Source organism: Amblyomma mixtum, chromosome 3 (genome assembly GCF_055824585.1).
Source record: "Amblyomma mixtum isolate Tamu chromosome 3, ASM5582458v1, whole genome shotgun sequence".
In the NCBI taxonomy this organism is placed as follows: Eukaryota; Metazoa; Arthropoda; class Arachnida; order Ixodida; family Ixodidae; genus Amblyomma; species Amblyomma mixtum.
In genome coordinates, this window is record NC_143014.1 from 220,177,407 (window position 1) to 220,201,076 (window position 23,670).

The window sequence follows — 23,670 nt, forward strand, 5'->3', positions numbered from 1 at the left end:
TAAGATGCACTCATTACGACACAGAAGAGAAAAAAAGAATTGCTTTTTGACAGCAAAAGTTGGAGGTGCATTTAATATGCAGGTGTGCTCATTACAAGAGTAAGTAAAGTAGGCAATAGAAGTAGTCCATGTTGCCAAATTTTAAGCTGCCTACAAAAATTTTTAGAGTTTCAGGCATGCAGCGCCACGCCTGTTACAAGTAACTGGATGACACTGAGTGGAAAAGCTGTGCACACATGCCTAAAAAGTAAAATGCAGCATGCGTCTGCAGAAAAATTGGGCTGCTTCACCTGTGCGCCCAATAAGGCGAACACCAAAAGTGTAGCACCAGCAAGCTGAATGTGCCACATGCATGCACCTGTCCTTTGATGATTGTGAATTTTTATCGCTCAAGGGCATCTGGGGCTAAAAAACACCATGGCACAACATGTTCTATCTTCTCAAGGTGGGGTCAAGCATCCACTTCCCAAGCATTTCACAGTAAAGAAGCCGAGCACCAAGCCAAGGGATAGGTTGTGCCCATTGTATCACCGATAGGTGCCCGGCAGCACTGGGGATCAAATCCCGCACCTCTCGCATGCGAGGCGGATGTTCAAATCACCAGGCCACTGCTGCGGTGCACCCACGCTGTATATGTGCGCAAGAGCTCATGGCGATTACTTCTCCTCCACTCTCAAGCTGTTTTATATTTGGAAATCTGTGTGCACCACATCATGCCCTTGCCACAACTGGTTTTGAACTCTGCTTAAACCTTCGAGACACCATGTACACAATAGCTCAACTTGCACACTTCCCCTTCCCCACCCCCCGAGCGTGTTACACCCGGGAGCGATTTCTTTGTTTCAGGGAAATTTAGCATCCTTCATAATGCAAATTAGATAGTCTTTTAGGCCACCTAGAGGATGCAGTAAATATTTCCCAAAACAGTGAGCTTGCTAGCCCAAGGTGATTTCGTGATCTCTCAGGTGTCTATTTCATGAATCCTGAGATTTCAATGTCAGAATTTTTCATTGTGACGCTATGTAGAAATTTCCTACATGAGTAACAATTACCTGCCACTGTTTTGCACTAGAAAACTAAGGAATTGGTTTTCTTGAAGTCTGCCTATACTATTTAGGCAGAAAAAAGCGCACTTTGAATCAATAACGAGCGGCATCTTAAAAAGGTGAACACAATAAGTATCATCCTCTCGCCTGCGGGCAACGACAAGTCGGAAAACAGCCTGACATTGCCATTTCAGTCCTTCGCATCCGCATATGCCTTTGCCATCCACTGCACACGGCGCAAGTCAGCATGGGCAAGTGGAGCTTCAAGGAAAACACCGCAGCACATCTTTTGCAGCACAGTTCTTTACTGTTTATTAAATTATCCAGACTTCTAATACCATGAGTTTCACAAAGAAACAATAATGTGTATAGATAATGTCAAACAACATCACCTCCCCAACACAATAAAACAATCAAGTGGAGGCTTTATTCTGCAACCGCCCTCTGGGTTGCATTGTAAAAATTGGGGCACTACCCAAAAGGAGACTAATACAACATAGCTATACAGCATTGATATCAATAAAAACAGGCCATGGCACAAAGAGTAAAACAATATTCGAACAAGACCAAGCCTTCAATTAGGAAAACTCTCCTAAGCATTTCTTTTCTCGGCAGCTCTTCTTTTAGCGAGGTGATCAAAATTAAATTTCTAGTACCCTACAATGCGTCGACATGAAAAATGCTCACATAGCCATATAAAGCACATTTTCATCGATTTAACTGTTGTATGGACTCAAGTGCAACAAGAAATGCACTGTACACAACACAAGTTGAGTCATTTAGTAAACAGAATTCCGGTAATCAGGCCTTCCAGAGTAGCCTTATCTCAACAACACAAAACGATGTCAGTTGTAAAAAAAAAGTACAAAATAAAAAATGCCATCTTCTGCATATATTTTAAAGGCTACTAGCAGCGTAGTAAATGAAACTGCAATAGCAAGCCCACTTCTCAAGCTACTCAAAAGCAGTGGTAAAAATCTTCCATTTTCAATCTTGAAACAGTGACACACTTCTCTTGAACTGTGTTCACTGATAGCTAGCATCTGCAATACTCTCATCCTCTGCAGCAGGTGTTCTCGCACCTTGGCTCAGAAAGATGACATCATCTGCAACAACTGTGCTGGTCACATGGGTGGCTCCTTTGGCATCCGTTACCTCACCATACACCAGACGTCCCTGGACCAGTACTCGGGAGCCCTTGCGCGTGTACTGATGCACTGAATTGCGAAGATATGGCTTGAACACGCTGATGCGGTGCCATTGGGTCTTCTGCTGTACTTCGCCAGTCTCATAGCGATAGTTGCTGTTCGTGGCCAATGTGAACACGACTACTGGATTTGCATCGCTACCACGTAGCTGGGGCTCTATTCCAACGCGGCCCAAGAGGGTCACCTGCGATAAAGCACAAAAAGCACGGCCGCCTCGCGTGTATCTGGTTGCATTGGTTCAGTGGCCGATATTGAAAGTAAACATGTAAGCATACATGGCTGTCAACATGTAACCTACACAAAAGACGTCATTCTCCGTTACAACAGATCATGTTCACGCAAGCGACCGCAGAAATGTAAAGTAAAAGTGCGCGCTCAAAAAATGATTAAACAATGGTCCAAGGCATGCTTAAAATGACTTTTTTTTTTCTTTTGCGCTGAACTAACCGGTTTATTTCCATGGTTTCAATACTTCTCACTGCCTAAACCAGCCGCAGTAATGCGATTCATCCTTTCACGAGCAGGGTCAAAAACTTCGAATGTGCAAGGCTCAACGTGGTCAATGGAGCTCACCTGGTTGACGCTCTTTTCTAAGGTAGCTGGCCTTTCCTCGCAGTACAATCGCCGCAACAGGGAACAGCCAGGTCGACTGCGCAGTAGCAGATCAGCAGAGCACCGAGAGATTCTTCCCGCTACAAAGCTCATCTTCGCTCACGTGGAGACGAGCACGATTGCGCACCCAAAAAGGAGTTGAGAACGTCAGAAAGCTTCGTACAGCAAGGTGCAAAGCAGGATTTTAGACGCGTGACAAACCCTGAGCACTTTCAGCGTGACAGTGAGCGAATACTAGATCTAAACAAAAAAGTGGATTTGCGCGACAAACGCACTAGAGCAGCGCGCCATTTCCTTTTGCAAGTCTGTGCTTGCTTGGCTTATGCTTGGCTTGCTCCCCTCTCGCGTCGCTTGAGTCACGTGCCTTGCTCCTCTATCTTCAACTACAAGAGCTACGCATAAAGTCGTCTACTAGACATATCAAACAGAAATAAAATTTGCTGAATTGGAATGGTATTTTATTATTACCAATGCTGCTGTGCTGTGGTATGCTTTGAAAATATATAATAAATTAATTAATTAATTGTTGAAATTGGTATGACGTACGTCGTTTACCGTTTACTTAAAAAATTTGTCACTTTTTTTATAATGAAACATTTAAAATTATTACTTTATGCTTTCGAGATGACGTCTATATTCTATTTACGTATATTTACTGGCCGGGATTAAAATGGGTCGTGTTTAACTACTTGAAAACACTTGCGGAAAACTTGGACGCCAGATGACTCACCGCTTAGATTGGGAAATGTAAACGCTTTAACCTCGGTCATGTCAGTGATTCGGATCTTTTTATTAAAACATTTCGATGGTTAGGCGTGTTTTCATACTTGCTGCTCGTGTGAATAGCGTGATACAGCATGGATAAGCGGCGATCGTCCATTTAGGAGATTCAAAATAGCTTAAAGGTTTCAGACAAGCCACACCATTCTGCAGGTAAGCGGCTGTAGCTGGCCAACTGGGCGCTGGGTGACATCTCGGTGTTTTTCCCACCGCCGCCTTCTCGTCATTTGTTTCGCTTTCTCATTCTTCAACGTTGTTTCAGCAACTCTCGCTAGACTGCCTGTTTGAATAGCATTCACTGCGAAAAGTCAGGCTCAGCAGCGAGGTTTACTATTCGCTGACCTCCTTTCTTGTTGTTGCATTGCAAAACAGCGTGACATGTCTCGAGTTCGCGGTATTTTTTTTCGTGCCGTGGAGTCGGTGCGCTTCCTGTTGTCCTGTCAGGTATTTCAATTAACGGCTGTCATGGCATACTTGGCCTATGTAATGCTTTCCTGGGCTTCGTGGAGAATCATCTACGCGTTCTCACGCTTGTTTGTCCCGAGGTCGCTGCTTGTGGTATTGCTGAACAGTCGTGCTGGCTCACTGCAGATGTTCACTGACGAATGTACCGCTACGAAACATGAGCATCGCAGTTCGCGGTTCACGAGTTGCACGGTTGTCATGAATAAACACTGCGGCCTTTATGAAGTATACCTGTACTAGTTCCTACTATGGAAACCTTGGCAAACATGAAGGCTCTGTGCTTGCAAGGGCCTGTTTTGCGTGGATATATTTATCAGTAGTCTACCTTCGCAATACATTAACTTTTAAGTGTTTCGTTGCTTTTTTTTATTAAATTTAGTACTTTCGCGTAAGTTCTCTTGAAAGCCATCAAGCCATTCTTGGTGCGCAAGTTTGTGGTGGGAAAGTATTGCTCTACTACTACAGATGAAATTCTCTCGTAAGTCATGTGGTAGAAGTGCAACGAAGTAGTTTGTCAGTGCTTTCATGCTGCGTGTTGCGCGAAGCTGAAGATGTTAAGTAACACAAAGTTTAAAACAAAGTGGTTTCATACGGCCTCTTTTGTATTAAAACAGTGGTGCAAGGGTGTTTGCACAGTGTCTGCATTATCTTGTTGGGCTCTGTTAATCATTTTTGTAATTTGATTTTTTAGCAGTAATGTACTAGCTAAATCTGAATGTGCATGGCTGCTTAGAACACTTTAAAGCAGGTGGAAAGTTGATACTGTCATGTGCTCGTGAACATAACTTTATGCACATATCTAGTGCACTGAATTAGTTGGCAGCCATGCTTGCATTTCTTATTTCTCACTGTGAACATTGGGTGAGCAGACAGTGTTTGTGCCTGCATCTAATCCTGCCACGCGTGCAGTAAGCACCCGTGGCAGGTTGCTTTCTAGTAGTACTTTCTTGCCACTGCTTCGCTTAAGGTGTTCAATTACATGCTCCTTAGTGCAAATTTGTATGTGCCGTCAGTGCATGCATTTGAGGGAACTTGCTGCCTTATTCTCCTTTATTGTCCTCCAATAGCTTTATTAAATGCTTAGCTGAGGAGGAAAGTGTGTGGCTCATCTAGCTTGTCATTCAGCAGGTACAGCCTTTGTCAAAAGTTTAGAGCCCAGGGGCTCTGCTTCTGGGCCATACTGCTTTGCTCGTAATGCGTCCTCCGCGTCCCAGATCTCCTGAAGGTAAGAAGATTTTTTGTCCTGCTCCCTCCGATGCGTAGGACTTCTATTAGTGCTACAGGAGCGTCACAATAGTGCTTAGAAGCAAACCCCCCGGGGCTCTAAACTTTTGACAAAGGCTGTACATACAATAACCAAGCTTGTCGTACTAGTTTTATGTGCTGAGGCTGTAAACCATGGCATTTAGTGATGGAACTTATTGGAAAAATTAGAAATGCTAATCTCTTAGCACAATGACAGCCAGAACCTGGCAAATCTTGTTTCAGGCGTTATACAAATCAGGCCTTCATGTTGTTTTTTTTTGTCACCTTTTTTAGTTCATTTATGTCTTTCACGTGGTCACCTTTTGAGATGTGAACAAAAAACCAAAGAACATTTACTCAATGTATTTCTTAACGTATTTGTGCAATTGCTGTTTCAGATTTCATGTTGGCTGCATGCCCATGCATAATGTTGGCCCAGAGCGTATTGCACTTGCAGTGGGCCACCATTGTGCATCCTGCACTGGTGATTGCCAGGTTGCTTGTGTGTGTGTGTGTGTGTGTGTGTGTGTGTGTGTGTGTGTGTGTGTGTGTGCGTGCGTGCGTGCGTGTGTGCGTGGGTGTCTACGCCAACTGCAGGGAAAAGGCCTCTGCCATGTCTCTCCAGTTAACCCTCTCCTTTGCCAGCTGCGCCCGCTGTGTCCCTGCAGACTTCTTAATCTCATCCACCTACCTAACTTTCTGCTGCACGCTTGCCTTCCTAAGTCTGCATACAAACCTGTAACAATGAAATGCATCATCATCAGTAGCAGCAGGAGCAGCAGCAGCCTGACTGCGCCCACTGCAGGACAAATTACTCTCCTATATCTCTCCAATTAACCCTGTCCTGTGTCAGCTGTGGCTTCCCTATCCCTGCAAACTTCTTGATCTCATCCGCCTCCCTTACTTTCTGCTGCCCCCTGCCACGCTTGCCTTCCTAAGTCTGCATACAAACCTGTAACAATGAAATGCATCATCATCAGTAGCAGCAGGAGCAGCAGCAGCCTGACTGCGCGCTCTGCAGGACAAAGTACTCTCCAATTAACCCTGTCCTGTGTCAGCTGTGGCTTCCCTATCCCTGCAAACTTCTTGATCTCATCCGCCCCCCTTACTTTCTGCTGCCCCCTGCCACGCTTGCCTTCCTAAGTCTGCATACAAACCTGTAACAATGAAATGCATCATCATCAGTAGCAGCAGGAGCAGCAGCAGCCTGACTGCGCCCTCTGCAGGACAAAGTACTCTCCTTTATCTCTCCAATTAACCCTGTCCTGTGTCAGCTGTGGCTTCCCTATCCCTGCAAACTTCTTGATCTCATCCGCCCCCTTTACTTTCTGCTGCCCCCTGCCACGCTTGCCTTCCTAAGTCTGCATACAAACCTGTAACAATGAAATGCATCATCATCAGTAGCAGCAGGAGCAGCAGCAGCCTGACTGTGCCCACTGCAGGATAAATTACTCTCCTATATCTCTCCAATTAACCCTGTCCTGTGTCAGCTGTGGCTTCCCTATCCCTGCAAACTTCTTAATCTCATCCGCCCACCTAACTTTTTGCCACCCTATGCTGCGCTTGCCTTCTCTTGGCATCCACTCCGCTACCCTTGAGGACCGGCGGTTATCTTGCCTTCGAATTACATGCCCTGCCCAAGCCCATTTCTACCTCTTGATATTGACTAGGATATCATTAACCCGTGTTTGATCCCTGAACTAAATGCAACATAGTTACTGTGTTGTTTTTGTGAAATAGTACCAAAGATATTGTCATGGTAGTGAGTGAACTGTTGCTAACACAATGAGATAATGTGGTACTAATTGGCTGGGGCGTCATCATTTCTGCAGGATGCCTTCGGCCAGCAGGGGCCTCGAAAAGTATGACCCCCACGCCAAAGTGAGAAACCTGAGTGAAGTGGGAAGTGGAGTCGTCATAGATGAGAGCATACCCTTGAAGCGGTACTTCAGGTCTGGTAAGGAGATGCTACGGATGGCTGAAGTTTACCGCAAAGAGGGGGACCTCGAAAGCGCCTTCATACTTTACACGAAATACATTACGTGAGTTTCTAGCACCTTATCTTTTTTCTATCTTTGTGGGATGGGAAATAATTAGTGTGTGTTCCAGTAATCTGTGGCTACTGCATTGAAATTACTACATTAGTGCATTGAAATTGAAGAGTTGCCACCACCTTGAGTGTGTGGTAACTCAGAAACACCATTTCGTGTGTTTCTGAATTGAAATTGGAACTATTTTCACTCGATGTTTGCTTAGGTTTGTGTCATCCAGAAATTAGTAGCCTCTGATTTTTTTTCTCTTGCGGCATTCACATCGTGATTGCTTTCAAGAATATGTTGGAAAGGTTCATTTGTTTGAAGCAGCGTGGTTGAGATTCAAAGCTCTGAGTTATTGCTTGCCATCCTTGATTCCTTGGAAGCTAAATATGCTGCACTTTCAGCTTGGCAGTTTTGCTTTGACTTTCTTATCTTCACTAGTGTAAATGTGACCTTATCATGCATGCCAGCTTATCAGTGAAAAGTTTTCCAGTTAAAAGTTAGGTTTTCAAATTTGCGTTAAAGCTCTTATAATCAGCTTTTAAATATACAGCTTAAAAGGCCTCATTCCGAGCATCTGTGTGTAGAACACTGTGTGTATGACACATCTAGTGATTAGTCCGGGCTTGAACCGTTGATCTGAATTCTTGCTCAACACAGCAGTGTTCTCATGTGCTCTTTGCTTATATTATGTAATTAGCTGGTATGCTTTCTTTCTTCTGCCTCTAGGCTGTTTGTAGAAAAAATAATGAAGCATCCAGACATGAAGGGGCCCTCTTTACCTGAGTGGGATCAGACAAAGAAGGTAAAAGCTGTGATTCGTGGAATTGGAATAATTACTACCATTTGAGTTCACTACTGTTCTCCTTAGTCCAGTTTACACATTGTTATTCTTTTCTACTATGCCTGTGATGGGGGAATATTCGCTTCAGGTAACTGAATAGCAGGAAGTTGGCTTCTGGTAGAACAAAGTAGTAAACCAAGTACCACAGCAGCATTTTGCACTTGTAGGTTGTAGAAAAATTACATTTGGTTGTAGGTCATTGATAAGAGACTATTGATTCACTGCAGCTTATTTTGCACTTTGTGCTGCAGGCTGAGAAATGATGGTCAGGGTTCAGTAACCTAGAGGTGTCGTTGCCATCCATACATGCCTCCAAATTGGTATTAAAAAGCCGTAAAATATTTCCAAGAAGCTGCTAAAAACCTAGCTATGTACATTTCAGCCTAAGTTAAGATTTGGTGAATTTTAACTTATAAACAATGTGATTATACTTGTAAGCATGTATGATCATACCAATGCTTCATGAATTCATTGCATTGTGTGTACCCTTAAGCATGTGTAGCTCGGAATAAATGAGAGAGTAAAATGATGGCTGCTGAAGCATTCATCACTTTGTGCTTTATATCCACATGTGGTCTTTATTAATCGGATACTGTCCTCTCGAACACAGTCATAATGTATTACATTGAACGTATGTTTTAGTGTGCCACAGCAGCAAGGAGAGGAGCTAGCCCGTATAATAGTTAATAAGTACAATAAGTGAGGTGCTTTTATGTGAACAGTGCTTGTGTCAGGACTCTTACTTATTGTATAAATGCATTCTTGATAAGAAAACTTTCTTTTCCTTGCAAGAGGAAAACTCGAATCAACATAACGAGGTTTGGTTGTTTACAGTGAAGAATATGGAGAAAAGTTAGTTTAGACAGGCCCACTGCTCTAGAGGTTTAGTTGGAAAGTTCAGGGGCTTCATGCTTACTGCTTGATTTTGTGACCATGCTTTCATTTTGGAGGTGTAAACATATTGAAAACTACCAATAGGGGACAGTGAAATTGTTGACCTAAACGATTCTTCTAGTGTTATGAATTAAGTGTCATGAGTGTGGTCATATTTTATAACAGTAATTTGCAATATTATGGTGTAGTTTGTAGTCTTGTCAAAAATGCACTCCTGCTATTTCTGTATTTAAGGTATGAGGCCAGTTTGTGGGAGAAAATTGATGTTTTTTTTTTTTTTTGCAGTTAAGTGCAGACTTGATCTGTGCAATGAACCGAAATAGTTATGGTAACATGAATTGGGATTGTATAATATTGGAATGACCAAAAACAGTGGTTTTCATATGTGTATCCCTTTAACATAAATACAGCAATGATAAAAATATTGCACAATTTCACTTATTGTGGTTCATTACACTGCTGGATACATAGTAAGTCTACAAAGTTTCATTAAAAATCTTTTTGAGGAATAAAGTAAGGCATGTTTGTGTAAGAATAAGAAGGAATAACAAAAAAGTGAATTTTGAGAAAAACTATGAAAAGGATTGGGAATGACTGCAGATGCCATAATTCAATGCCCAGGAGGGTTAAAATCCACCACATCTGTAGCTTAGCTCCTCCTCAGTCTTGCTTTTACATCCGTTTGGTCATGTGGCAGTTCACTTTTATTTTCTTTTAGTTTTTGCGGCATTAGTAGGCTGACAGGAGGACTTCCTGATATGCTATTGGTCGCCTGTCAGACAAGCTTTCTGTATGGGCAGACCAGGTTTGATCCCAGTATGCTTCAGGATGTCTAGCTTCCGTCTGTTGCTGTTGAAATGACACATGGCATCATACACAACAAAATCAAATGTTGGTAAGCTCGCGTAATCAACCAGTGTGTTCCAAATGTTGTGTTTAAGTTCTTAAACACAAACAAAAATGAACATAGGTGTTAAAAGGACAGCTATTATTAATGTAAATTGAAAAATTGACAAAAAAAGTCTAATGCTGCAAGAGTTAGGGATTTTATTTGGCTGAGAAAACCTTAGTTTCGGTTTCGCGAGATGCACAAGGGTTACAATTTTGGCTGTATCTTTGGAACAGTGTTAATTATAAACATAATTTTTGTTGCAATTTTTTCAAGAATGAATGGGTATTTTCATAAATTAAAATTTAATTTTTTTTTTTTAATATTGAGTTGTCAAAGCGGCCTCATACATTTATAAAATTGGTGTTCACTTATTCTAATATGATTAGTGCCAAACCCAGGGCAAAGATACTACCAAAAATGCTTACTGCTGCGTATGTTTCTGACCTTGTTTTGCAGAAATTAAAGGAAATTTTTCCCATTGCGGAAAAGTTGAAGTCTGAGCTTATAGAAAAGTACACCCAAGAATACAACATCATACTCAAAAACAAGGCAAGTTCCTTTTGCTAAGTGCGTAAACCAACTAGCCATCTTTATGCTGGTTCATTTTATTGTGAAAGCATTACTTGGTTCGTACGAAAACTCCGCCGTCATCAGAAACCCATGGCCCAATTGCAACTCTCTAATCTTGTAACCATCCCTTCCGTGGCAGTAGGCCACCAGTGTCCCCACCTCCACGTACCTCAGAGCTCGATTGAGGTGTCCACTGTCCCAGGGAGCCAGTTATGTGCCTTTCCTTTTCTCGAAATCATTGGAGTCGGAACCTTCTGCTGATTTTGAGAAGAGGAAAGGTGAATAGCTGCCTCAATTTGTAAGTGGACTCCACCGCTTACTCACAGTGCAATTGAGGTGTCCACTGACCCAGTGAGCCAGTTACACTTGCTCTCGAATTTATAATCATAAGAGTTGCCTAGGTACCACCATAACTTTTTTACATTTGCTTGCACGCAGGTGTGTTATAAATTAATGTTTTTCTTTTCAGCGTAAAAACGAAAGTAGCGGAAAGGGGTTTCTGACACAAAAAACAGCAGCTCATGAGAATAAATTTTGTGGACGTAGATTCATGCAGCAGATTCTCAATTTGCTCTACTACACGAAATGTTTCTTCCTTTTTTTTGCTAAACGCAATTTTTTGTGATATATAGGCAGAGGTATAGACAAGTCGTGTAGTTTTTATCCTTTGTTTGCATGGCAGTGCCACAGCCTGTAAGAATTCCAGAGATGTGGAAAACCTGGTCAGACAGGCGTCTGCTCAAGGTGTTTGCACTGTATTCATATTATCTTATTGTTATGTGAATCTGCTGCACAAATGCAAGTTTTGAGCTGACAGTCTCAGTACAAACTTAATAGAAACGGTCAAAGCAAAATGAAAAGGACTACAAGTCAAGGTTTGCAATTTGCCATTTTGCGTCTGTCTTGGATGTGAGCGTTGTTGTATGAACTGCTGCAGAAAAGCAGATTACAAGCCGTATGTGAGAAAAAAAAGAGAAAGAAATCGACTGAACGGGACCAGACAAACAATTGGGGGACAACCGTGTGTTTCTGTAGACAGGGGCAGATGTTGATGACATATGTGGTTTACGAGATGTGTGCTTTTGCTTTGAAAATTACTATCTACTCTGTGGCTCTTCCTTGTAAACGTAGGGGTCTTGATGTTTTTGGAATATGCAGCTATATGTCTTAAGTGTATTAGGTGGTGTCTTGTGCCTTTTGTCATTTGTGTGCCACGACAGCCTTCCTTGTCAGGCGTGGCATGCTTTCCATTCCCACTGTTCAGACTAAAAGTGACTCTTGGGTGGTCTGGCCACATCTGGGGGGAAAATGGAGCAAGTGCTGTCCGGAGCCGTGCCTTTTTGGTACTCTCACAGAGCGAAATCTCTGCAGCCATTGAGTGCAGTGTTGGTGGCAAAGGTGTGGAATAACGGGCACTGATAGTACATCTTGCCATAGATCACGTGGTTGTTTGAGGAGAGACAGCAATGGGGAGATAGCAGTAGTGGATTGCTGGCCATGTTAGTTTTTGCTGACAAACTGTGCCAGATTACACTAAGAAGGGGCACTTGTAGGTGCTGCTGTAAAAGATTCAAAAAGATTATGAGCATGGATTTGGGAGCCTTGTTGCATTAGAACTTGATTGGTGTGATCTGCCCACTGTGCCTGTATGCCTGAGCTTCCAAGCAACAATTCCATCAAAAGGGCAGCCACAGCGAGGGCTGTGGACTGCCCTGGCAAGGCCATCATGGTATGCAAGGTTCTGCTGTATATGTGGGAGTAGGGACTGCACTTATTGCATAGTGGCCATTGCTGCGACTGGGTGAGCTAAGTGAAGAAGCGAAAAAGCAGCTCTTGATCTGCTTGCATTTTGAATTCTTTATGGGGAATATGCCTCACTTGCACAGTGCTTTATATCTCTTTGGCACTGATTGCAGCCATGTTTGAGGAGCCCTTTAGTTAGTGTAGTAGTAGTTAGTGTAGTTAGTGTTAAAGATGAGCCACAGGACACCTTTTATAAACAGCATGTACTAATAGGCTTGATTATGTTAGAAGCACATTTCATTGTTTCTTGCTCTGGAAATCTCATATGGGAACAGTTTTTGAAGTCCCAGTAGTGCAGTAGTTTTCTTTCTTTGCTTATTTAATAAAGCTGGTGTGACTGCAATCAGCTGTAATGTCATCAGCTGTGACTGCGAGGTCTCCACAATGCAAGCTTTTTTTTTTCAATAAATATTTGCATAAAGCATGGTTGTCCTTTCACTGCTTCTGTAACCATATTGACAGTCAGCATTGTTTGCATCACAGCCGTCCCAGTGCTGCATGTGGTATGAAATATCAACTTAGCGCATTTTCTGTTTAAGCTGTTCGTATGCACACAGGGCAGCCTGGTGTGCACCCGTAGCATTGTGAGCTTTTCTTGTGCTCAGGAAAGGCAAGAGGCCGAGGAAGCACTCCAAGAAGAGCGCAGAAAGAAAGATGAGCTGGAGCGGCTCATGTACGAGCAGCAGAAGCTGTTTGCTTTGCAGCAGCGGCAGCACCAGGCGAAAATGGCGGTGCCCGAGAGACCAGAAACCCCGACACCTCCCAGTGGCATCTCCCCATCTGATGTATTCCCCATGCTGCTGGAGCTGGAGAACGGCATTGCTGGTTCTCCTCGGCCCAAGACTCCACCATTCCCAACGCTGAGTGACTTTCAAGTGCCGGACATTCCTTCCAGGGCCTCAAAACCTTCTGTCACTCCCACGGCACCTGTGGAGTGAGTCAGAATGCATTTTTGCATACCCTCTATCTCTGTGGCTTCCTGGTTCATGATAAAAGCTGGGCACTTTGTTGCACTTTTTTTTTTTAAATTAAGGCTTCAAAAAGGGGGTGCGCAAATTATGCGAAAAATTCCCGAACATGTCCTTAAAAACTGTACAAAGGTCATGACATGCAACATATACTGTATATTGCTGCCTTTTCATGGAAAAAAGAAAAACTGGCTCCGTATATCTATAAGACTCATACCCCTTCCCACCCTGCCCCATGTTATGTAGTTCCTCACAGGATTGCACGACTGCATGTGCACAACTCAAGCAATAAATGCGCAGCAAATAGCACGGCAAGTGGTTTGGTAGTTTCGGATTCTGGTGTGCATACAACTGTGCGTCCAGGAAAGTGGCCGCCAGCGCAAGCAAGCTGGGTATACGGCACGTATTTGTCCTCTTGATTCTTGGACCTTTCGCTGCCACATACAGTGACACGGCTGCGCACTTCCCAAGCCTTCTTTGCAAGCACCCGTGTGCTTGCTGGAGGTCTGGTGCAGCAGGGAGCATAAAATATGGGAGTAAAAGTTTTTTTTTTAAACCCAGGTAATAAGTTATGGGTTCACAAGTTACACGAGTAAATTCGGCTTCTGCATACCTGCCTTTAATTGGTGCGACGAGTGCCATGGTTAAGTATCAGCTGTGCTATTTTGTATGATGGCTAGTGCTTCTGGTACTTAAATGTGCACCAAAAGAGGTGCATTTAAGTGCTACTATAATTTTGTATTCTGTTGCACGAAGTCAGCACTGTTTTTTTCTTGTACCATCCGTTATCGAAAGCCATAGACAATGACTGGTAAGCCTAAGACCGTATTTTATCATTATGAGACTGAAGTGTGAACGGATCGGGACTGACAAAAGATGGAGACGCACTAGCACTTGAGCCTCCTCCTGTTCATGCTTTAATCATCTAGTAATGGATGCAGTCTAACATGTTGTTGCCAGAGTTGAGTGAGGTCGCATGGTGATGAAGCGATCAGTGCAACTTGCTCGTTTTGAGATTAAAGACTGGCAAGAAGGAATTCTGTAGTGACCCTTGAAGTCAAATGAATACAGTAGACTGGTGATAATTCAGACTCAGATAATTCCTACGTTCAGTTAATTCAAACTGATTTAAAAATTTTGGTTGTCTGACTATATTTTAATGCATTTTAAAGCTGCTTAATTCGTACCGCAATTTCTGTTAAATTCAGTTAATTCTAACTTTTTGGAGTAAAAAGCTCCACTTCTCGCTTGCAAAGCTGAAGGTCAAATGATGCTTGGATTTGACCTCTAACTGGGGGCTCGTCGCTGATGTGGCTGTGACTTCATACAACGTGACTTGTTGCAGCTGTTACTGCTCGTTCCGCCGCTGCGCTGACTGCCGCTCCGACCGCTCGCTCCCGCCAGTTGTGTCAAGTGACTAACCACTTGAAACGCTGTTACTGAATGAAGGCCAGTGCTCACCGCCTAGACACCGCAGAGACATGGAGCCAGAACCAGACACCGGGACGAGTTCTTCGACTGAGCAATGGAGGCGGAGGGCTGCTTCTATCAATACCTACGGCAGTGAGCGCCATGAAGCCGTGTTGGCTAGAGATAAGTCGCGAAAGCGGGCTCATCGAGTTGATAAAACCAATGAAGAACGGGATGTACATCTGGAGAAGCAGTGGCACAGGCAACAAGAGTATCTCGAGCGGAAAAGGGCAGCTTATTTCCGCGTCGACATCAGCCACTGGTTCGCTTGCCTTTCACTCCATATAACCTGGCTCAGCCGTGTTGAGCTACAGCCATTTTTTGTCTTGCTCTGATGCTCTCGGCGTGTGAAAGAGCAGTGACTGAGGTTGGATGAGTCAGGTTTGCAGCGCTGCGTGAACTGAAAATCTGGCCCCTCCATTCGGTTAGCTCCGACGTGGCCCGAAGGGGGGCTGTGTCGATCGGAGTTGCCCCTTTGCAGCCTAGTTTCATTTTCTGAGCTTCGGTATTAGCCCGCGATAATTGCGGCTACCGTACGCATGTCTGTGACCTAAGCCCAACTGTGCACCGGTTTGGATGCTGATTGGCGTGTCGCTGGTATTTTTTCCTTTTAGAAGACTTCTCGCCGTTCTGGCACAAATGCGCATTCCCCTTGCGTCCGTTCGCGTGGTCCTGTGCGCCAATAATGCGCTCTCATTACGAGCTGCTTGTTGTGTGGTGAAGCGTCCTTACATGGACACCACCGCGTGCGAGGAGGCTGCACTACTACTGCATCGCACCTGTGAAGGAGGCCGCGGAAAGCCTTTCTGTTTTGGAGCAGTTCTGCTTTGCTATTCCCAATGGGGGGCATGCACTTCAGAATGACAGAATTGCGAAAAACCGTCATTGCTGCGCAGTTTTTCACCTAGAAGCAGATGACCACTGCCTGTTTTTTCATCAGTTGAATTTGCTACAATGCATTTCAGGTAGTTTTTTTGTAGCCATTTGACTTTTCAAGCTTCGGATGATTCGGACCTCTTTTTTGTTCCTTGAGGTTCTTGCTCTATTGAGAAACCAGCACATTATTGATAACTTTTTTCAATCACAGTTGAGTAAACAAACTTATCACTGCCTTTCAACCATATTTTGTGTTGTGCTAAAGCATTTAGCTACGCTTGCAGAGAAATAGATCCACACTACTTTTTGTACGCATTGATATCGATACAGCAAATTGCATTCAGTCCTGGATCATCTTAAGGTGCAATAATTCAAACAAAAATCTCTGGTCCCTTGAAGTTTGAATTAACGGGAGTCTACTATACATTAAATTAGCTGTTTGCTCTAGATGCATCCTCGTGCTCCATCCAGGGGCACATTGGCCTGGGACCTTTTGCGACTGTTGGCACATCCGTGGTATAGTTGCAGAGGTTAGTGAAATGCAGTGTGGCATTTTAACTGTTATACAGCCATTGGTCAAATGTGTGCACAGGAAATTTGAGTTGCTTTCTTATGTAGGTTCCGTATCAACAACAATGGTGACATGGCAGCATACATTTGGAGAGGTGTGCTCAGCAACTGGCCTAGTTTTGCTTGCACTAAAGTAGGTTAAAGAAAAGCCAGCCAGGAGCCGAATTAAAGTTTTCCCGAACATTCTTGGATATCATTATTTCATTTGCTTAGTAGGGTACCCGTGGGGTTTGTGCACTGGTTTAACTGGCAGAAGCAGTTGTGGTACTACCATCACAGCAAATGCTTAAGTGCTTGAATGCACTCACCTGGAAGTAAGAAGAGCTGTGCACTTAGCTGCTCGCTCTTTGAGTGGTGCAGAGCATTCTAGAACAGCAGATGGGACATTTTTAACACTAGTTTTGTGAAGGGCTATTCGTTAGCAAAAAGAAAAACGCTTATTGCCTGCTGTTTTCTGCACCTTGGCAACAATGCTACTGTGGTGTCCTCTCAGGTTGTATAGTTATCTGTGGTGTATTAATATGAATAAGTGAAAGATTTTTTGTGTTGCTCGACACTTATGAATTATTCTTGTTGATACTTATATCGGCAATCATTTCACTGTGAGGGAGCCACTGCAGGTGCCTTAACCATTTGGAAGTTATTATGCAAATGAAGCCTTCTGGGGGCCAGAGTCAGAATATGGGCTTTGGTTTTGTCTTCTTGTCTAGTGTGGTTAGGAGGGCCATCCCTGCTGTGGACCGGAGCACAAAACCTTTGCCACTGCTCAGCCCAGAACCATACTTTCTTGGCACCCAGGGTCTGCGCACGGTAGTTGTGCCAGGTGGACTTTTCTCAAAGTTTCTTCACTTGTCTCGACAAAACACCGAGAAGAATATTGAGACATGTGCCATTTTGGCAGGAAAGTTTGTAAGTATGGTTTGAACGTTTACTAAGTGTGCATATTATATATTTGTTAACACGTTAGCTGCGTCGCGGGTCACCGGTGGGAATACTGAGTCATGTGATGAAAATTTTTCAAAGAGCCCGCGAAAAGCACATGGCCAAGTTCCCATTGCCATCTGTTGGTGGCTTCAAGAAGTTTGCTTCCCCAGTGGTGCACCGGTGAGCCACGATGCTCAGGTATTAGGGCTGCAAAAATCACTGTTGCAGTTAACGTGTTAATTTAGTTAATGAAGTACACTGAAAGATTGTATCTGTAGGACGTTCTCATTTTGAGAAATGTATGAAGTATTTTTTATCTTGACTGGTTGTCATGAAGATAAAGTGACTTGCATGGGCAATCTTGTTGACTCAACTTGCTGTAGCCCCGACTGTTAGGAACCCAAGGAGTTTTTTTTTTTTTTTTTTACCAGAGTTCTTGATCTAAGTCTTGGAACTGCTCTTTGTACAGTACGAACAAGTCCATTATCATTTTTCACAATTGTCCTGTGAAGACAGTGAAGTTTTGCCTTTTCGTATCCAGTGCACGTGGAGCTAAATTTATCCCAGTTTCTAACAAGCAGCAGTATTCATGAGTGCAACTTCAGCATTTATGACAAGTACTGCTGATTACTTGACAGGAGCTGAACTAGTCCACTTTTCTCAACAACGCACTTGTCTTCTGTGAAGTTGGTAGCTGTTGCATTATGCTGTGTATAGATTAAGTTCTCTCCGTGAATGTGAAGTTGGCTTTCTTTTTGTATGAAAAGATCTGTTGTCTTGTCAGGCCACAGCATTGCAGAAACGTGGAGTACATCATTGAATGCAGTGAAATTGCACCAGTTAAGGTGCCTCCAATATTATTGAGGCGTCAGGTGTAAATATGTGGGCTTTAAATTTTTGTGCTAATACATTGCACAGTGCTTTTGTACAAGAAGAGTGAACAAGAAGTATAAGGCATGAGTTGATGCTTAGAAGTTTCTAGCCAATACCACTTTCATGAGACCGGTTTAGGAGTATGCCAACATTGTTTGGTTTCCTCATTTAGTGACAGTATAACAAGACTAGAAAAAGTGCAGCCTAAAGCATTGTACATAGTAAATATAAGCACACTAATTCATTCACTAGTCTTGCGGCTGTTACAGGTCAAGTGACAGACACAACCCAAATTTTTTTTCCAGCTGCTTCCCTACTATTATGAGATAGATCTGTCAAAATACATACCTTATGGTGCAGTTATGATCAGGGATTGAAATCGCCTTGATCCTTTGATCATTAACTGCAAACTCTATCTCAGTTCACCTCACGGACGGAATTGATATCCACTAATCAATTGTTCAGTCTTTTTTGTGTTGCTCAGTGCCAACTACCTAAGCGTGGCTACTTCTGTGCGGTTACACTGTTTGTATTCTATCAATCGCCAGTCTGCGTGCTTCTTATTGTGTTAGTACATATTATTTATTTATTTACATATACTGTTGTCTTGCAAAGCGAGACATTATAGGAGTGGGTGCATACACAAACAATGATCAGTGTAGCAACAGGTGTACAAAGGAAAGCTAAGAAAATAAGCACGCTATCACATATGATTTTGTAGTTGATTGGCAAATTCGTCTTGTGGCAATGCACAAAATTCAGCAAATCTTGTAGCAAGCTGTACATGAAGCTCTTACCCAGGACACTGAAACAGTTTTGGCAGCAATATTTAAATGCATTGAATGCGTAAAGGAGATTGTCATGGCATTTTAAGTCAGTTTAGAAACTCTGTATAAAGCCTGTTCCTTTTTGTATAGTAAGTAGAGCCTTTCGTTTTCTAGTTTCATTTTTTGCAGAATTTGGGGGGGGGGGGGGGGTAGAAATCGGACAGTATTTTTTTTAGCTCAGATTCAAGTACAAATCAGGTTACACACCACAAATTTCTATAATTCAGTTTTTTTTCTTTTTTTTTTTTGCTGCAGAAGACAATTTAATATACGTGCTCATTTTTGTGTGGAGTACCAAATACCCTATTTTTTGTTCAGCATCTCATAAACAATCTGTAAATGACAGGTTACGCACAAAAGAAGAAAACTGTTCACCAAATTAGATTTTTTCTTATCTATTGCAAATATTTCATCGCGTAAAGTATCAGTCTCCTACACAGAATTTTTCGTGCATGCAAAACCCGCCTATCTTGTACGCTGTGAAAATAGTCATTAAACATCGCAGAGGCTATTTTGAATAGGGAAGAGCCCTGGAGCAGGACGCCGCTAGCGTAGCGCTTGATACATGATGCCGAATAAATACCTGGTCAGTACCATTGTTTTGCCGTTCTAAAAGTTACTTTGCGAACATGTCCTCAAATTAAGTCACATCATGACTAACAAGCGCTAAGAGAGGTTTAAGATTGCCAGTTGAATGAGCACTCCTCTGGAATACTAAGCACAGAATACCCGCCACTTTTCATGCGGTGTCAGAAAAATGTATGTTCATGCTGTTTCATATAATATAATGCATCATTTCCTTGCCCTTGTGCTCTAGAAAGGCAATTTTCGGGGGAAATTGGGTTTAACCCCATTTTTAAGAAATGTTTGGTGTGCAAGATTCGGTAAATGAAGGGCTCTATTTATATGCAAACTGTTTCACAATTAAACATGCGCTGTAGAATGCTTTTCTGAGCTAAACTGGTGGAATTGTTCGAGCTCATTTTGCTCAGAAATGGCATTTGGTTGGCAGAATTGTTTTATGCTACATTTGTTTGGAGTACTTGCTTGAATCGATCAAAAAAAGTCATTCACATCGTCTGCAGCGTTGGCTGAACAAAACAGTTGCCATTATCTCAGTGATTGTACTAGTTGCGCCATCTAGTTAGTCGGCCGTGGAAAAGGGGGGGGGGGGGGACGTTTTGAGGGTGGTTTGGAGACTCTTCTTCAACTGCTTTATCTATGATCACAAAAAACTGTTTGGCCATGACTACACTAAATTTCAAGTATTTTGTGAAAAAAGCGTCTTCAAACCTCTCGCAAGACGCCTCCCACCCTCCTCCTTCGCCGTATCTCCATAGCTAACAAATGAGATGGCGCCACTAGTGCATCCGCTGCAACAACTGCTTGTTTTGTTTCATCGCTGCCGTAGACGATGCGAATATCAGAATATTTTTTGATAGATTCAAGCAAGTACCTCAAACAAATTTAGCACAAAACAATTCTGCCTACAAAATGCCATTTCTGTGCGAAATCCGAGCTCGAACAATTCGCCAGTTTAGCTCAAAGCAGCATTCTATGCGCTTGTTTAATTGCGGAACAGAGTTAGTTAGGTAGGCCCCTTCCTAACTGATGCCAGGCAGGTGACGGACATCAGTTGTGAGTGCACTATCAAAGTGGCCACAAAATCTTATGCAGTTAGTAGCACTGTTTTCTTTCACAATGCGCCAATTTTATAAGAGTAAAATAGAAAGTGTTAACCATGCAGACTCATCTGTACAAAACAGCAGTGCACTTCAGCTAACTGTGTGTTTTCTATTTGCATTACCATGAGGTTTGTGCCTGGATGCAGTGTGTGTCGTTATAGATGTTTTTTGCAGTCTGTTTCCATGTTTGGGCTGCAAAGCAGCTAGTGACGAGTCTAGAGGGCTGCTAGACTGAAACATGATATGACTTGCATGATGAATATACCCACAGACAAGTTTATCAACAGCAATCAAACAGACCCTGCCATCGAAGTTGCTGGACAGGCGACTCTCTCGACAAGCCAGCCTATGGCTTTGCCACTCTGCAGCTTGTTGCCTTGCCCAAGCTTGCAAAAACAACAAAACACTGAAAAAAAAAGCAAGCATGAAGAATAATGTGGGAAGGAACTTGTCTTTTTGCTACTGGGCAGAGAACAGCCTTAGCGACCCAGAAAATCGGTAGAGTAGGTAGGTTGTTGCTGGAAGCGAGGCTAATCACCTGTGACCCTTTTGGAACTGAACTCTTGGAAAAAAATTATTGTGGAGAAAGTTTGTTTTAATAGTGCCCTCTGTCCCTGCATACTCCAGGTCTGCAAACACTGTTTCAGGTGCTCGCTATTGGCACTCTTTTATTTGGGGGTGCTGTTGACAGACCTACACCAGCGAAATGCACTGGAAAGCACTTGTATTGCCTGCAGTTGGGTATATGCTTTCGATGACTGAAGATTTTTTAGAGGAGTATAGGCGCCTAACTTTTGTGTGCATGTTTTCTTCTTTGTAATGGGCGTAAGGCATACATGGATTACCACATGGTATCCTCATGCGACCACTAAATAATTTGTAATTATATTTCTTTCTCGTGCTGTTTCAGTTTCAGCATCCGAACGAAGACTGTGATGTCAAAGAGAGGTCATAGGTCACATGAGACATCAAAAACTGCAGTATAAAAGGTGCTTCTACACACGTTGTCATTCCGGCTCTTGAGGAAGGCTGGCTTTAGCTCTGTAGCGAATTAAAACCATTAAGCAGTGATTAGATTGCAGTTTTTAGATGCCTCACGTGACCTATTACCTCTCTTTGACATCACAGCCATTGGTCAGCTGTTGAAACCGAAACCAAAACGGCATTTCAGAAAAATTCGATCATAAATTAATTAGTGGTCATAGGTGAATAGCACATGGTGATTCATGCATAGTAGTGTCTTCCGCATCATTATAGAGAAAATATGCCACCAAAATTAGGTGTCTATACTCCTTTAAGCCAGTGTTGGGCTGTCTGCAGGTTGTGAGTGGTGCGGTGGCTTTTTGCCTTGCAGTCCAGGAACCAGTTGAACATCAGCCATCTCCTGGTGCCGAAGCAGTCGGGCACAGCAGACTCTTGTTTCACGGAGAGTGAGGAGGAAGTGCTCGAGTACCAGGACCAATTGGGCCTCGACACAGTTGGCTGGGTGCATGTATGTTTGAGTTCCTATTTTTTAAATTTGTTTCATGCAGAAGAGTTGAACAGCTGTGCACATATGCCACTGCAGTGGCTTAGTGGTTATGGTGCTTTGCTGCTGACCCGAAAGATTTGAGTTCGATCCTGGCTGCGGCGGTTGCATTTCGATGGAGGTGAAATGCTAGAGGCCTGTGTACTGTGTGATATCAGTGCATGTTAAAGAACTCAAGGTCGCCGAAATTATATGGAGCCCTCCACTACAGTGTCCCTTATAGCCAGAGCCTCTTTGGGATGGTATACCCCATAAAACAAAACAAAAGTTTTGCACATAGGTTGCTACTTACTGAGTAACAATTGAAAGCAGTGATTTGCATTACAAATCATTGATTGGCTTTGAGTAATCTTATTCCTGTATTCTAGCTTATGTGGTATTCAGTGAAGTGTGTTGATGAATCTTCTGAGATTTATAAAGTGAATGATACAAAACCACAGGACAGTATTGCAAGAACACAAAATAGACCATGATGTTTTGGTGTCATCAAAGTGTTGTAGGGTGTTGGTATTACCATAGGTCAGCATGTGCCTTCAGAGGTCTACAAAGAGGGCAGAAATGTGTACTGTGCAAGCAGGATAGCTGCAGAGCTTAAAGAATTAGCTTTTGTTGTTTTAATATGGCAGACACATTGCATTGTGTTGAAAGGTATAGAGTATCTAGAGCGTTTAGAGGGCTGGTATGTGTCCTGGTACAGGATTTCAGATATAACATACAGCAAAACCTCAGTAATTCAGAAATGCTTTATTTGGCATCCTGGTGAATTCTGCTGTTCTGAAATTCATAATGCATGTTAGAGCAGACAGACAGTGCCTGTCAGGTTCTGCCCAGACAATTTTTCAGCTTTTGTTGCAACCTTAGAGACTTTTGCTACAGGAGAACACGCACCGGAGAGGCCCATGTGCTGTTTTCTGTGTCAGACTAATGCTAGTTCTGCATTTTGGCAAACTAAGCTGGTATTTCCAGTTTCCTAGACTACACAGCACCCATCTGGAGGCATCTAACTTAGCTGCTGCGGTGCACTTTCTTCATTTATTTTTTAATTATCCACTCCAGGCTGCGGTGTAGGCACTCATGCATATGTGTGTTCAAAAGCAATGATGCTCACTCCGGCAGTAGTCAAAAGATAGCGGGCCCAACCCACGTTGGAAAGTTAAGTGGTTCGACTCCGTGCTTGGCTGCAGCCTTTTTTCCCAAAAGTTACGTGCACTGCACTCTGGCTTAGCAGGAATGTGGCGATTCTGGAAAAAGGAGTGAAATATGGGACAAGCGTGTACTACATTGAAAGGCTTTCCCAGTACTCTTTCCCTTCTAAGAGCATAGGCCTAACGCAACCAGGTGAACTGCGCTGCTACAACATAAAGTATTCCGCCGGTGCCCTAGCTGGGCGGCCCACATAGGTCACCGAACTCTCTCGTGGGTCGGCTCACTCGGGCTCACTCAAGCTCACATTCAGGTCACGATCTAAGTCATGAGTGTGTCTGGACTCACATTCAGATCAGGATATGAATCGTGAGTGAGTTTGGACTCACACTCAGATTATAATCGGAGTCT

At 43.1% G+C, this 23,670-nt stretch overlaps 2 protein-coding genes across 3 annotated transcripts in view; one reads left to right on the forward strand and one right to left on the reverse strand.

Annotated features, from left to right (window-relative positions):
* Positions 1-1,333: 1,333 nt before the first annotated feature.
* Positions 1,334-3,206, reverse strand: mtSSB (mitochondrial single stranded DNA-binding protein). The gene is made up of 2 exons (XM_089582755.1): positions 2,828-3,206; positions 1,334-2,438 (listed from the first exon to the last, which is right to left on the reverse strand). Exons 1-2 carry the CDS (start codon positions 2,957-2,959, stop codon positions 2,073-2,075), a joined length of 498 nt encoding a protein of 165 aa, XP_089438881.1. The 5' UTR covers positions 2,960-3,206; the 3' UTR covers positions 1,334-2,072.
* Positions 3,207-3,532: 326 nt separating this feature from the next.
* Positions 3,533-23,670, forward strand: part of LOC149353739 (STAM-binding protein) — a 35,770-nt gene continuing 15,632 nt past the window's right edge. Inside the window, exons 1-7 of one of the 2 annotated variants that reach the window (XM_089582756.1) lie at positions 3,533-3,799; positions 7,189-7,398; positions 8,122-8,197; positions 10,479-10,571; positions 13,001-13,329; positions 16,990-17,188; positions 21,943-22,080. In XM_089582756.1, coding sequence (XP_089438882.1) covers positions 7,190-7,398; positions 8,122-8,197; positions 10,479-10,571; positions 13,001-13,329; positions 16,990-17,188; positions 21,943-22,080 — 1,044 coding nt within the window. In that variant the 5' untranslated portion in view covers positions 3,533-3,799; position 7,189. Of the gene's footprint in view, positions 3,800-3,950; positions 4,091-7,188; positions 7,399-8,121; positions 8,198-10,478; positions 10,572-13,000; positions 13,330-16,989; positions 17,189-21,942; positions 22,081-23,670 lie in introns of those variants that run through there. The other variant, XM_089582757.1, reaches the window with a different exon arrangement.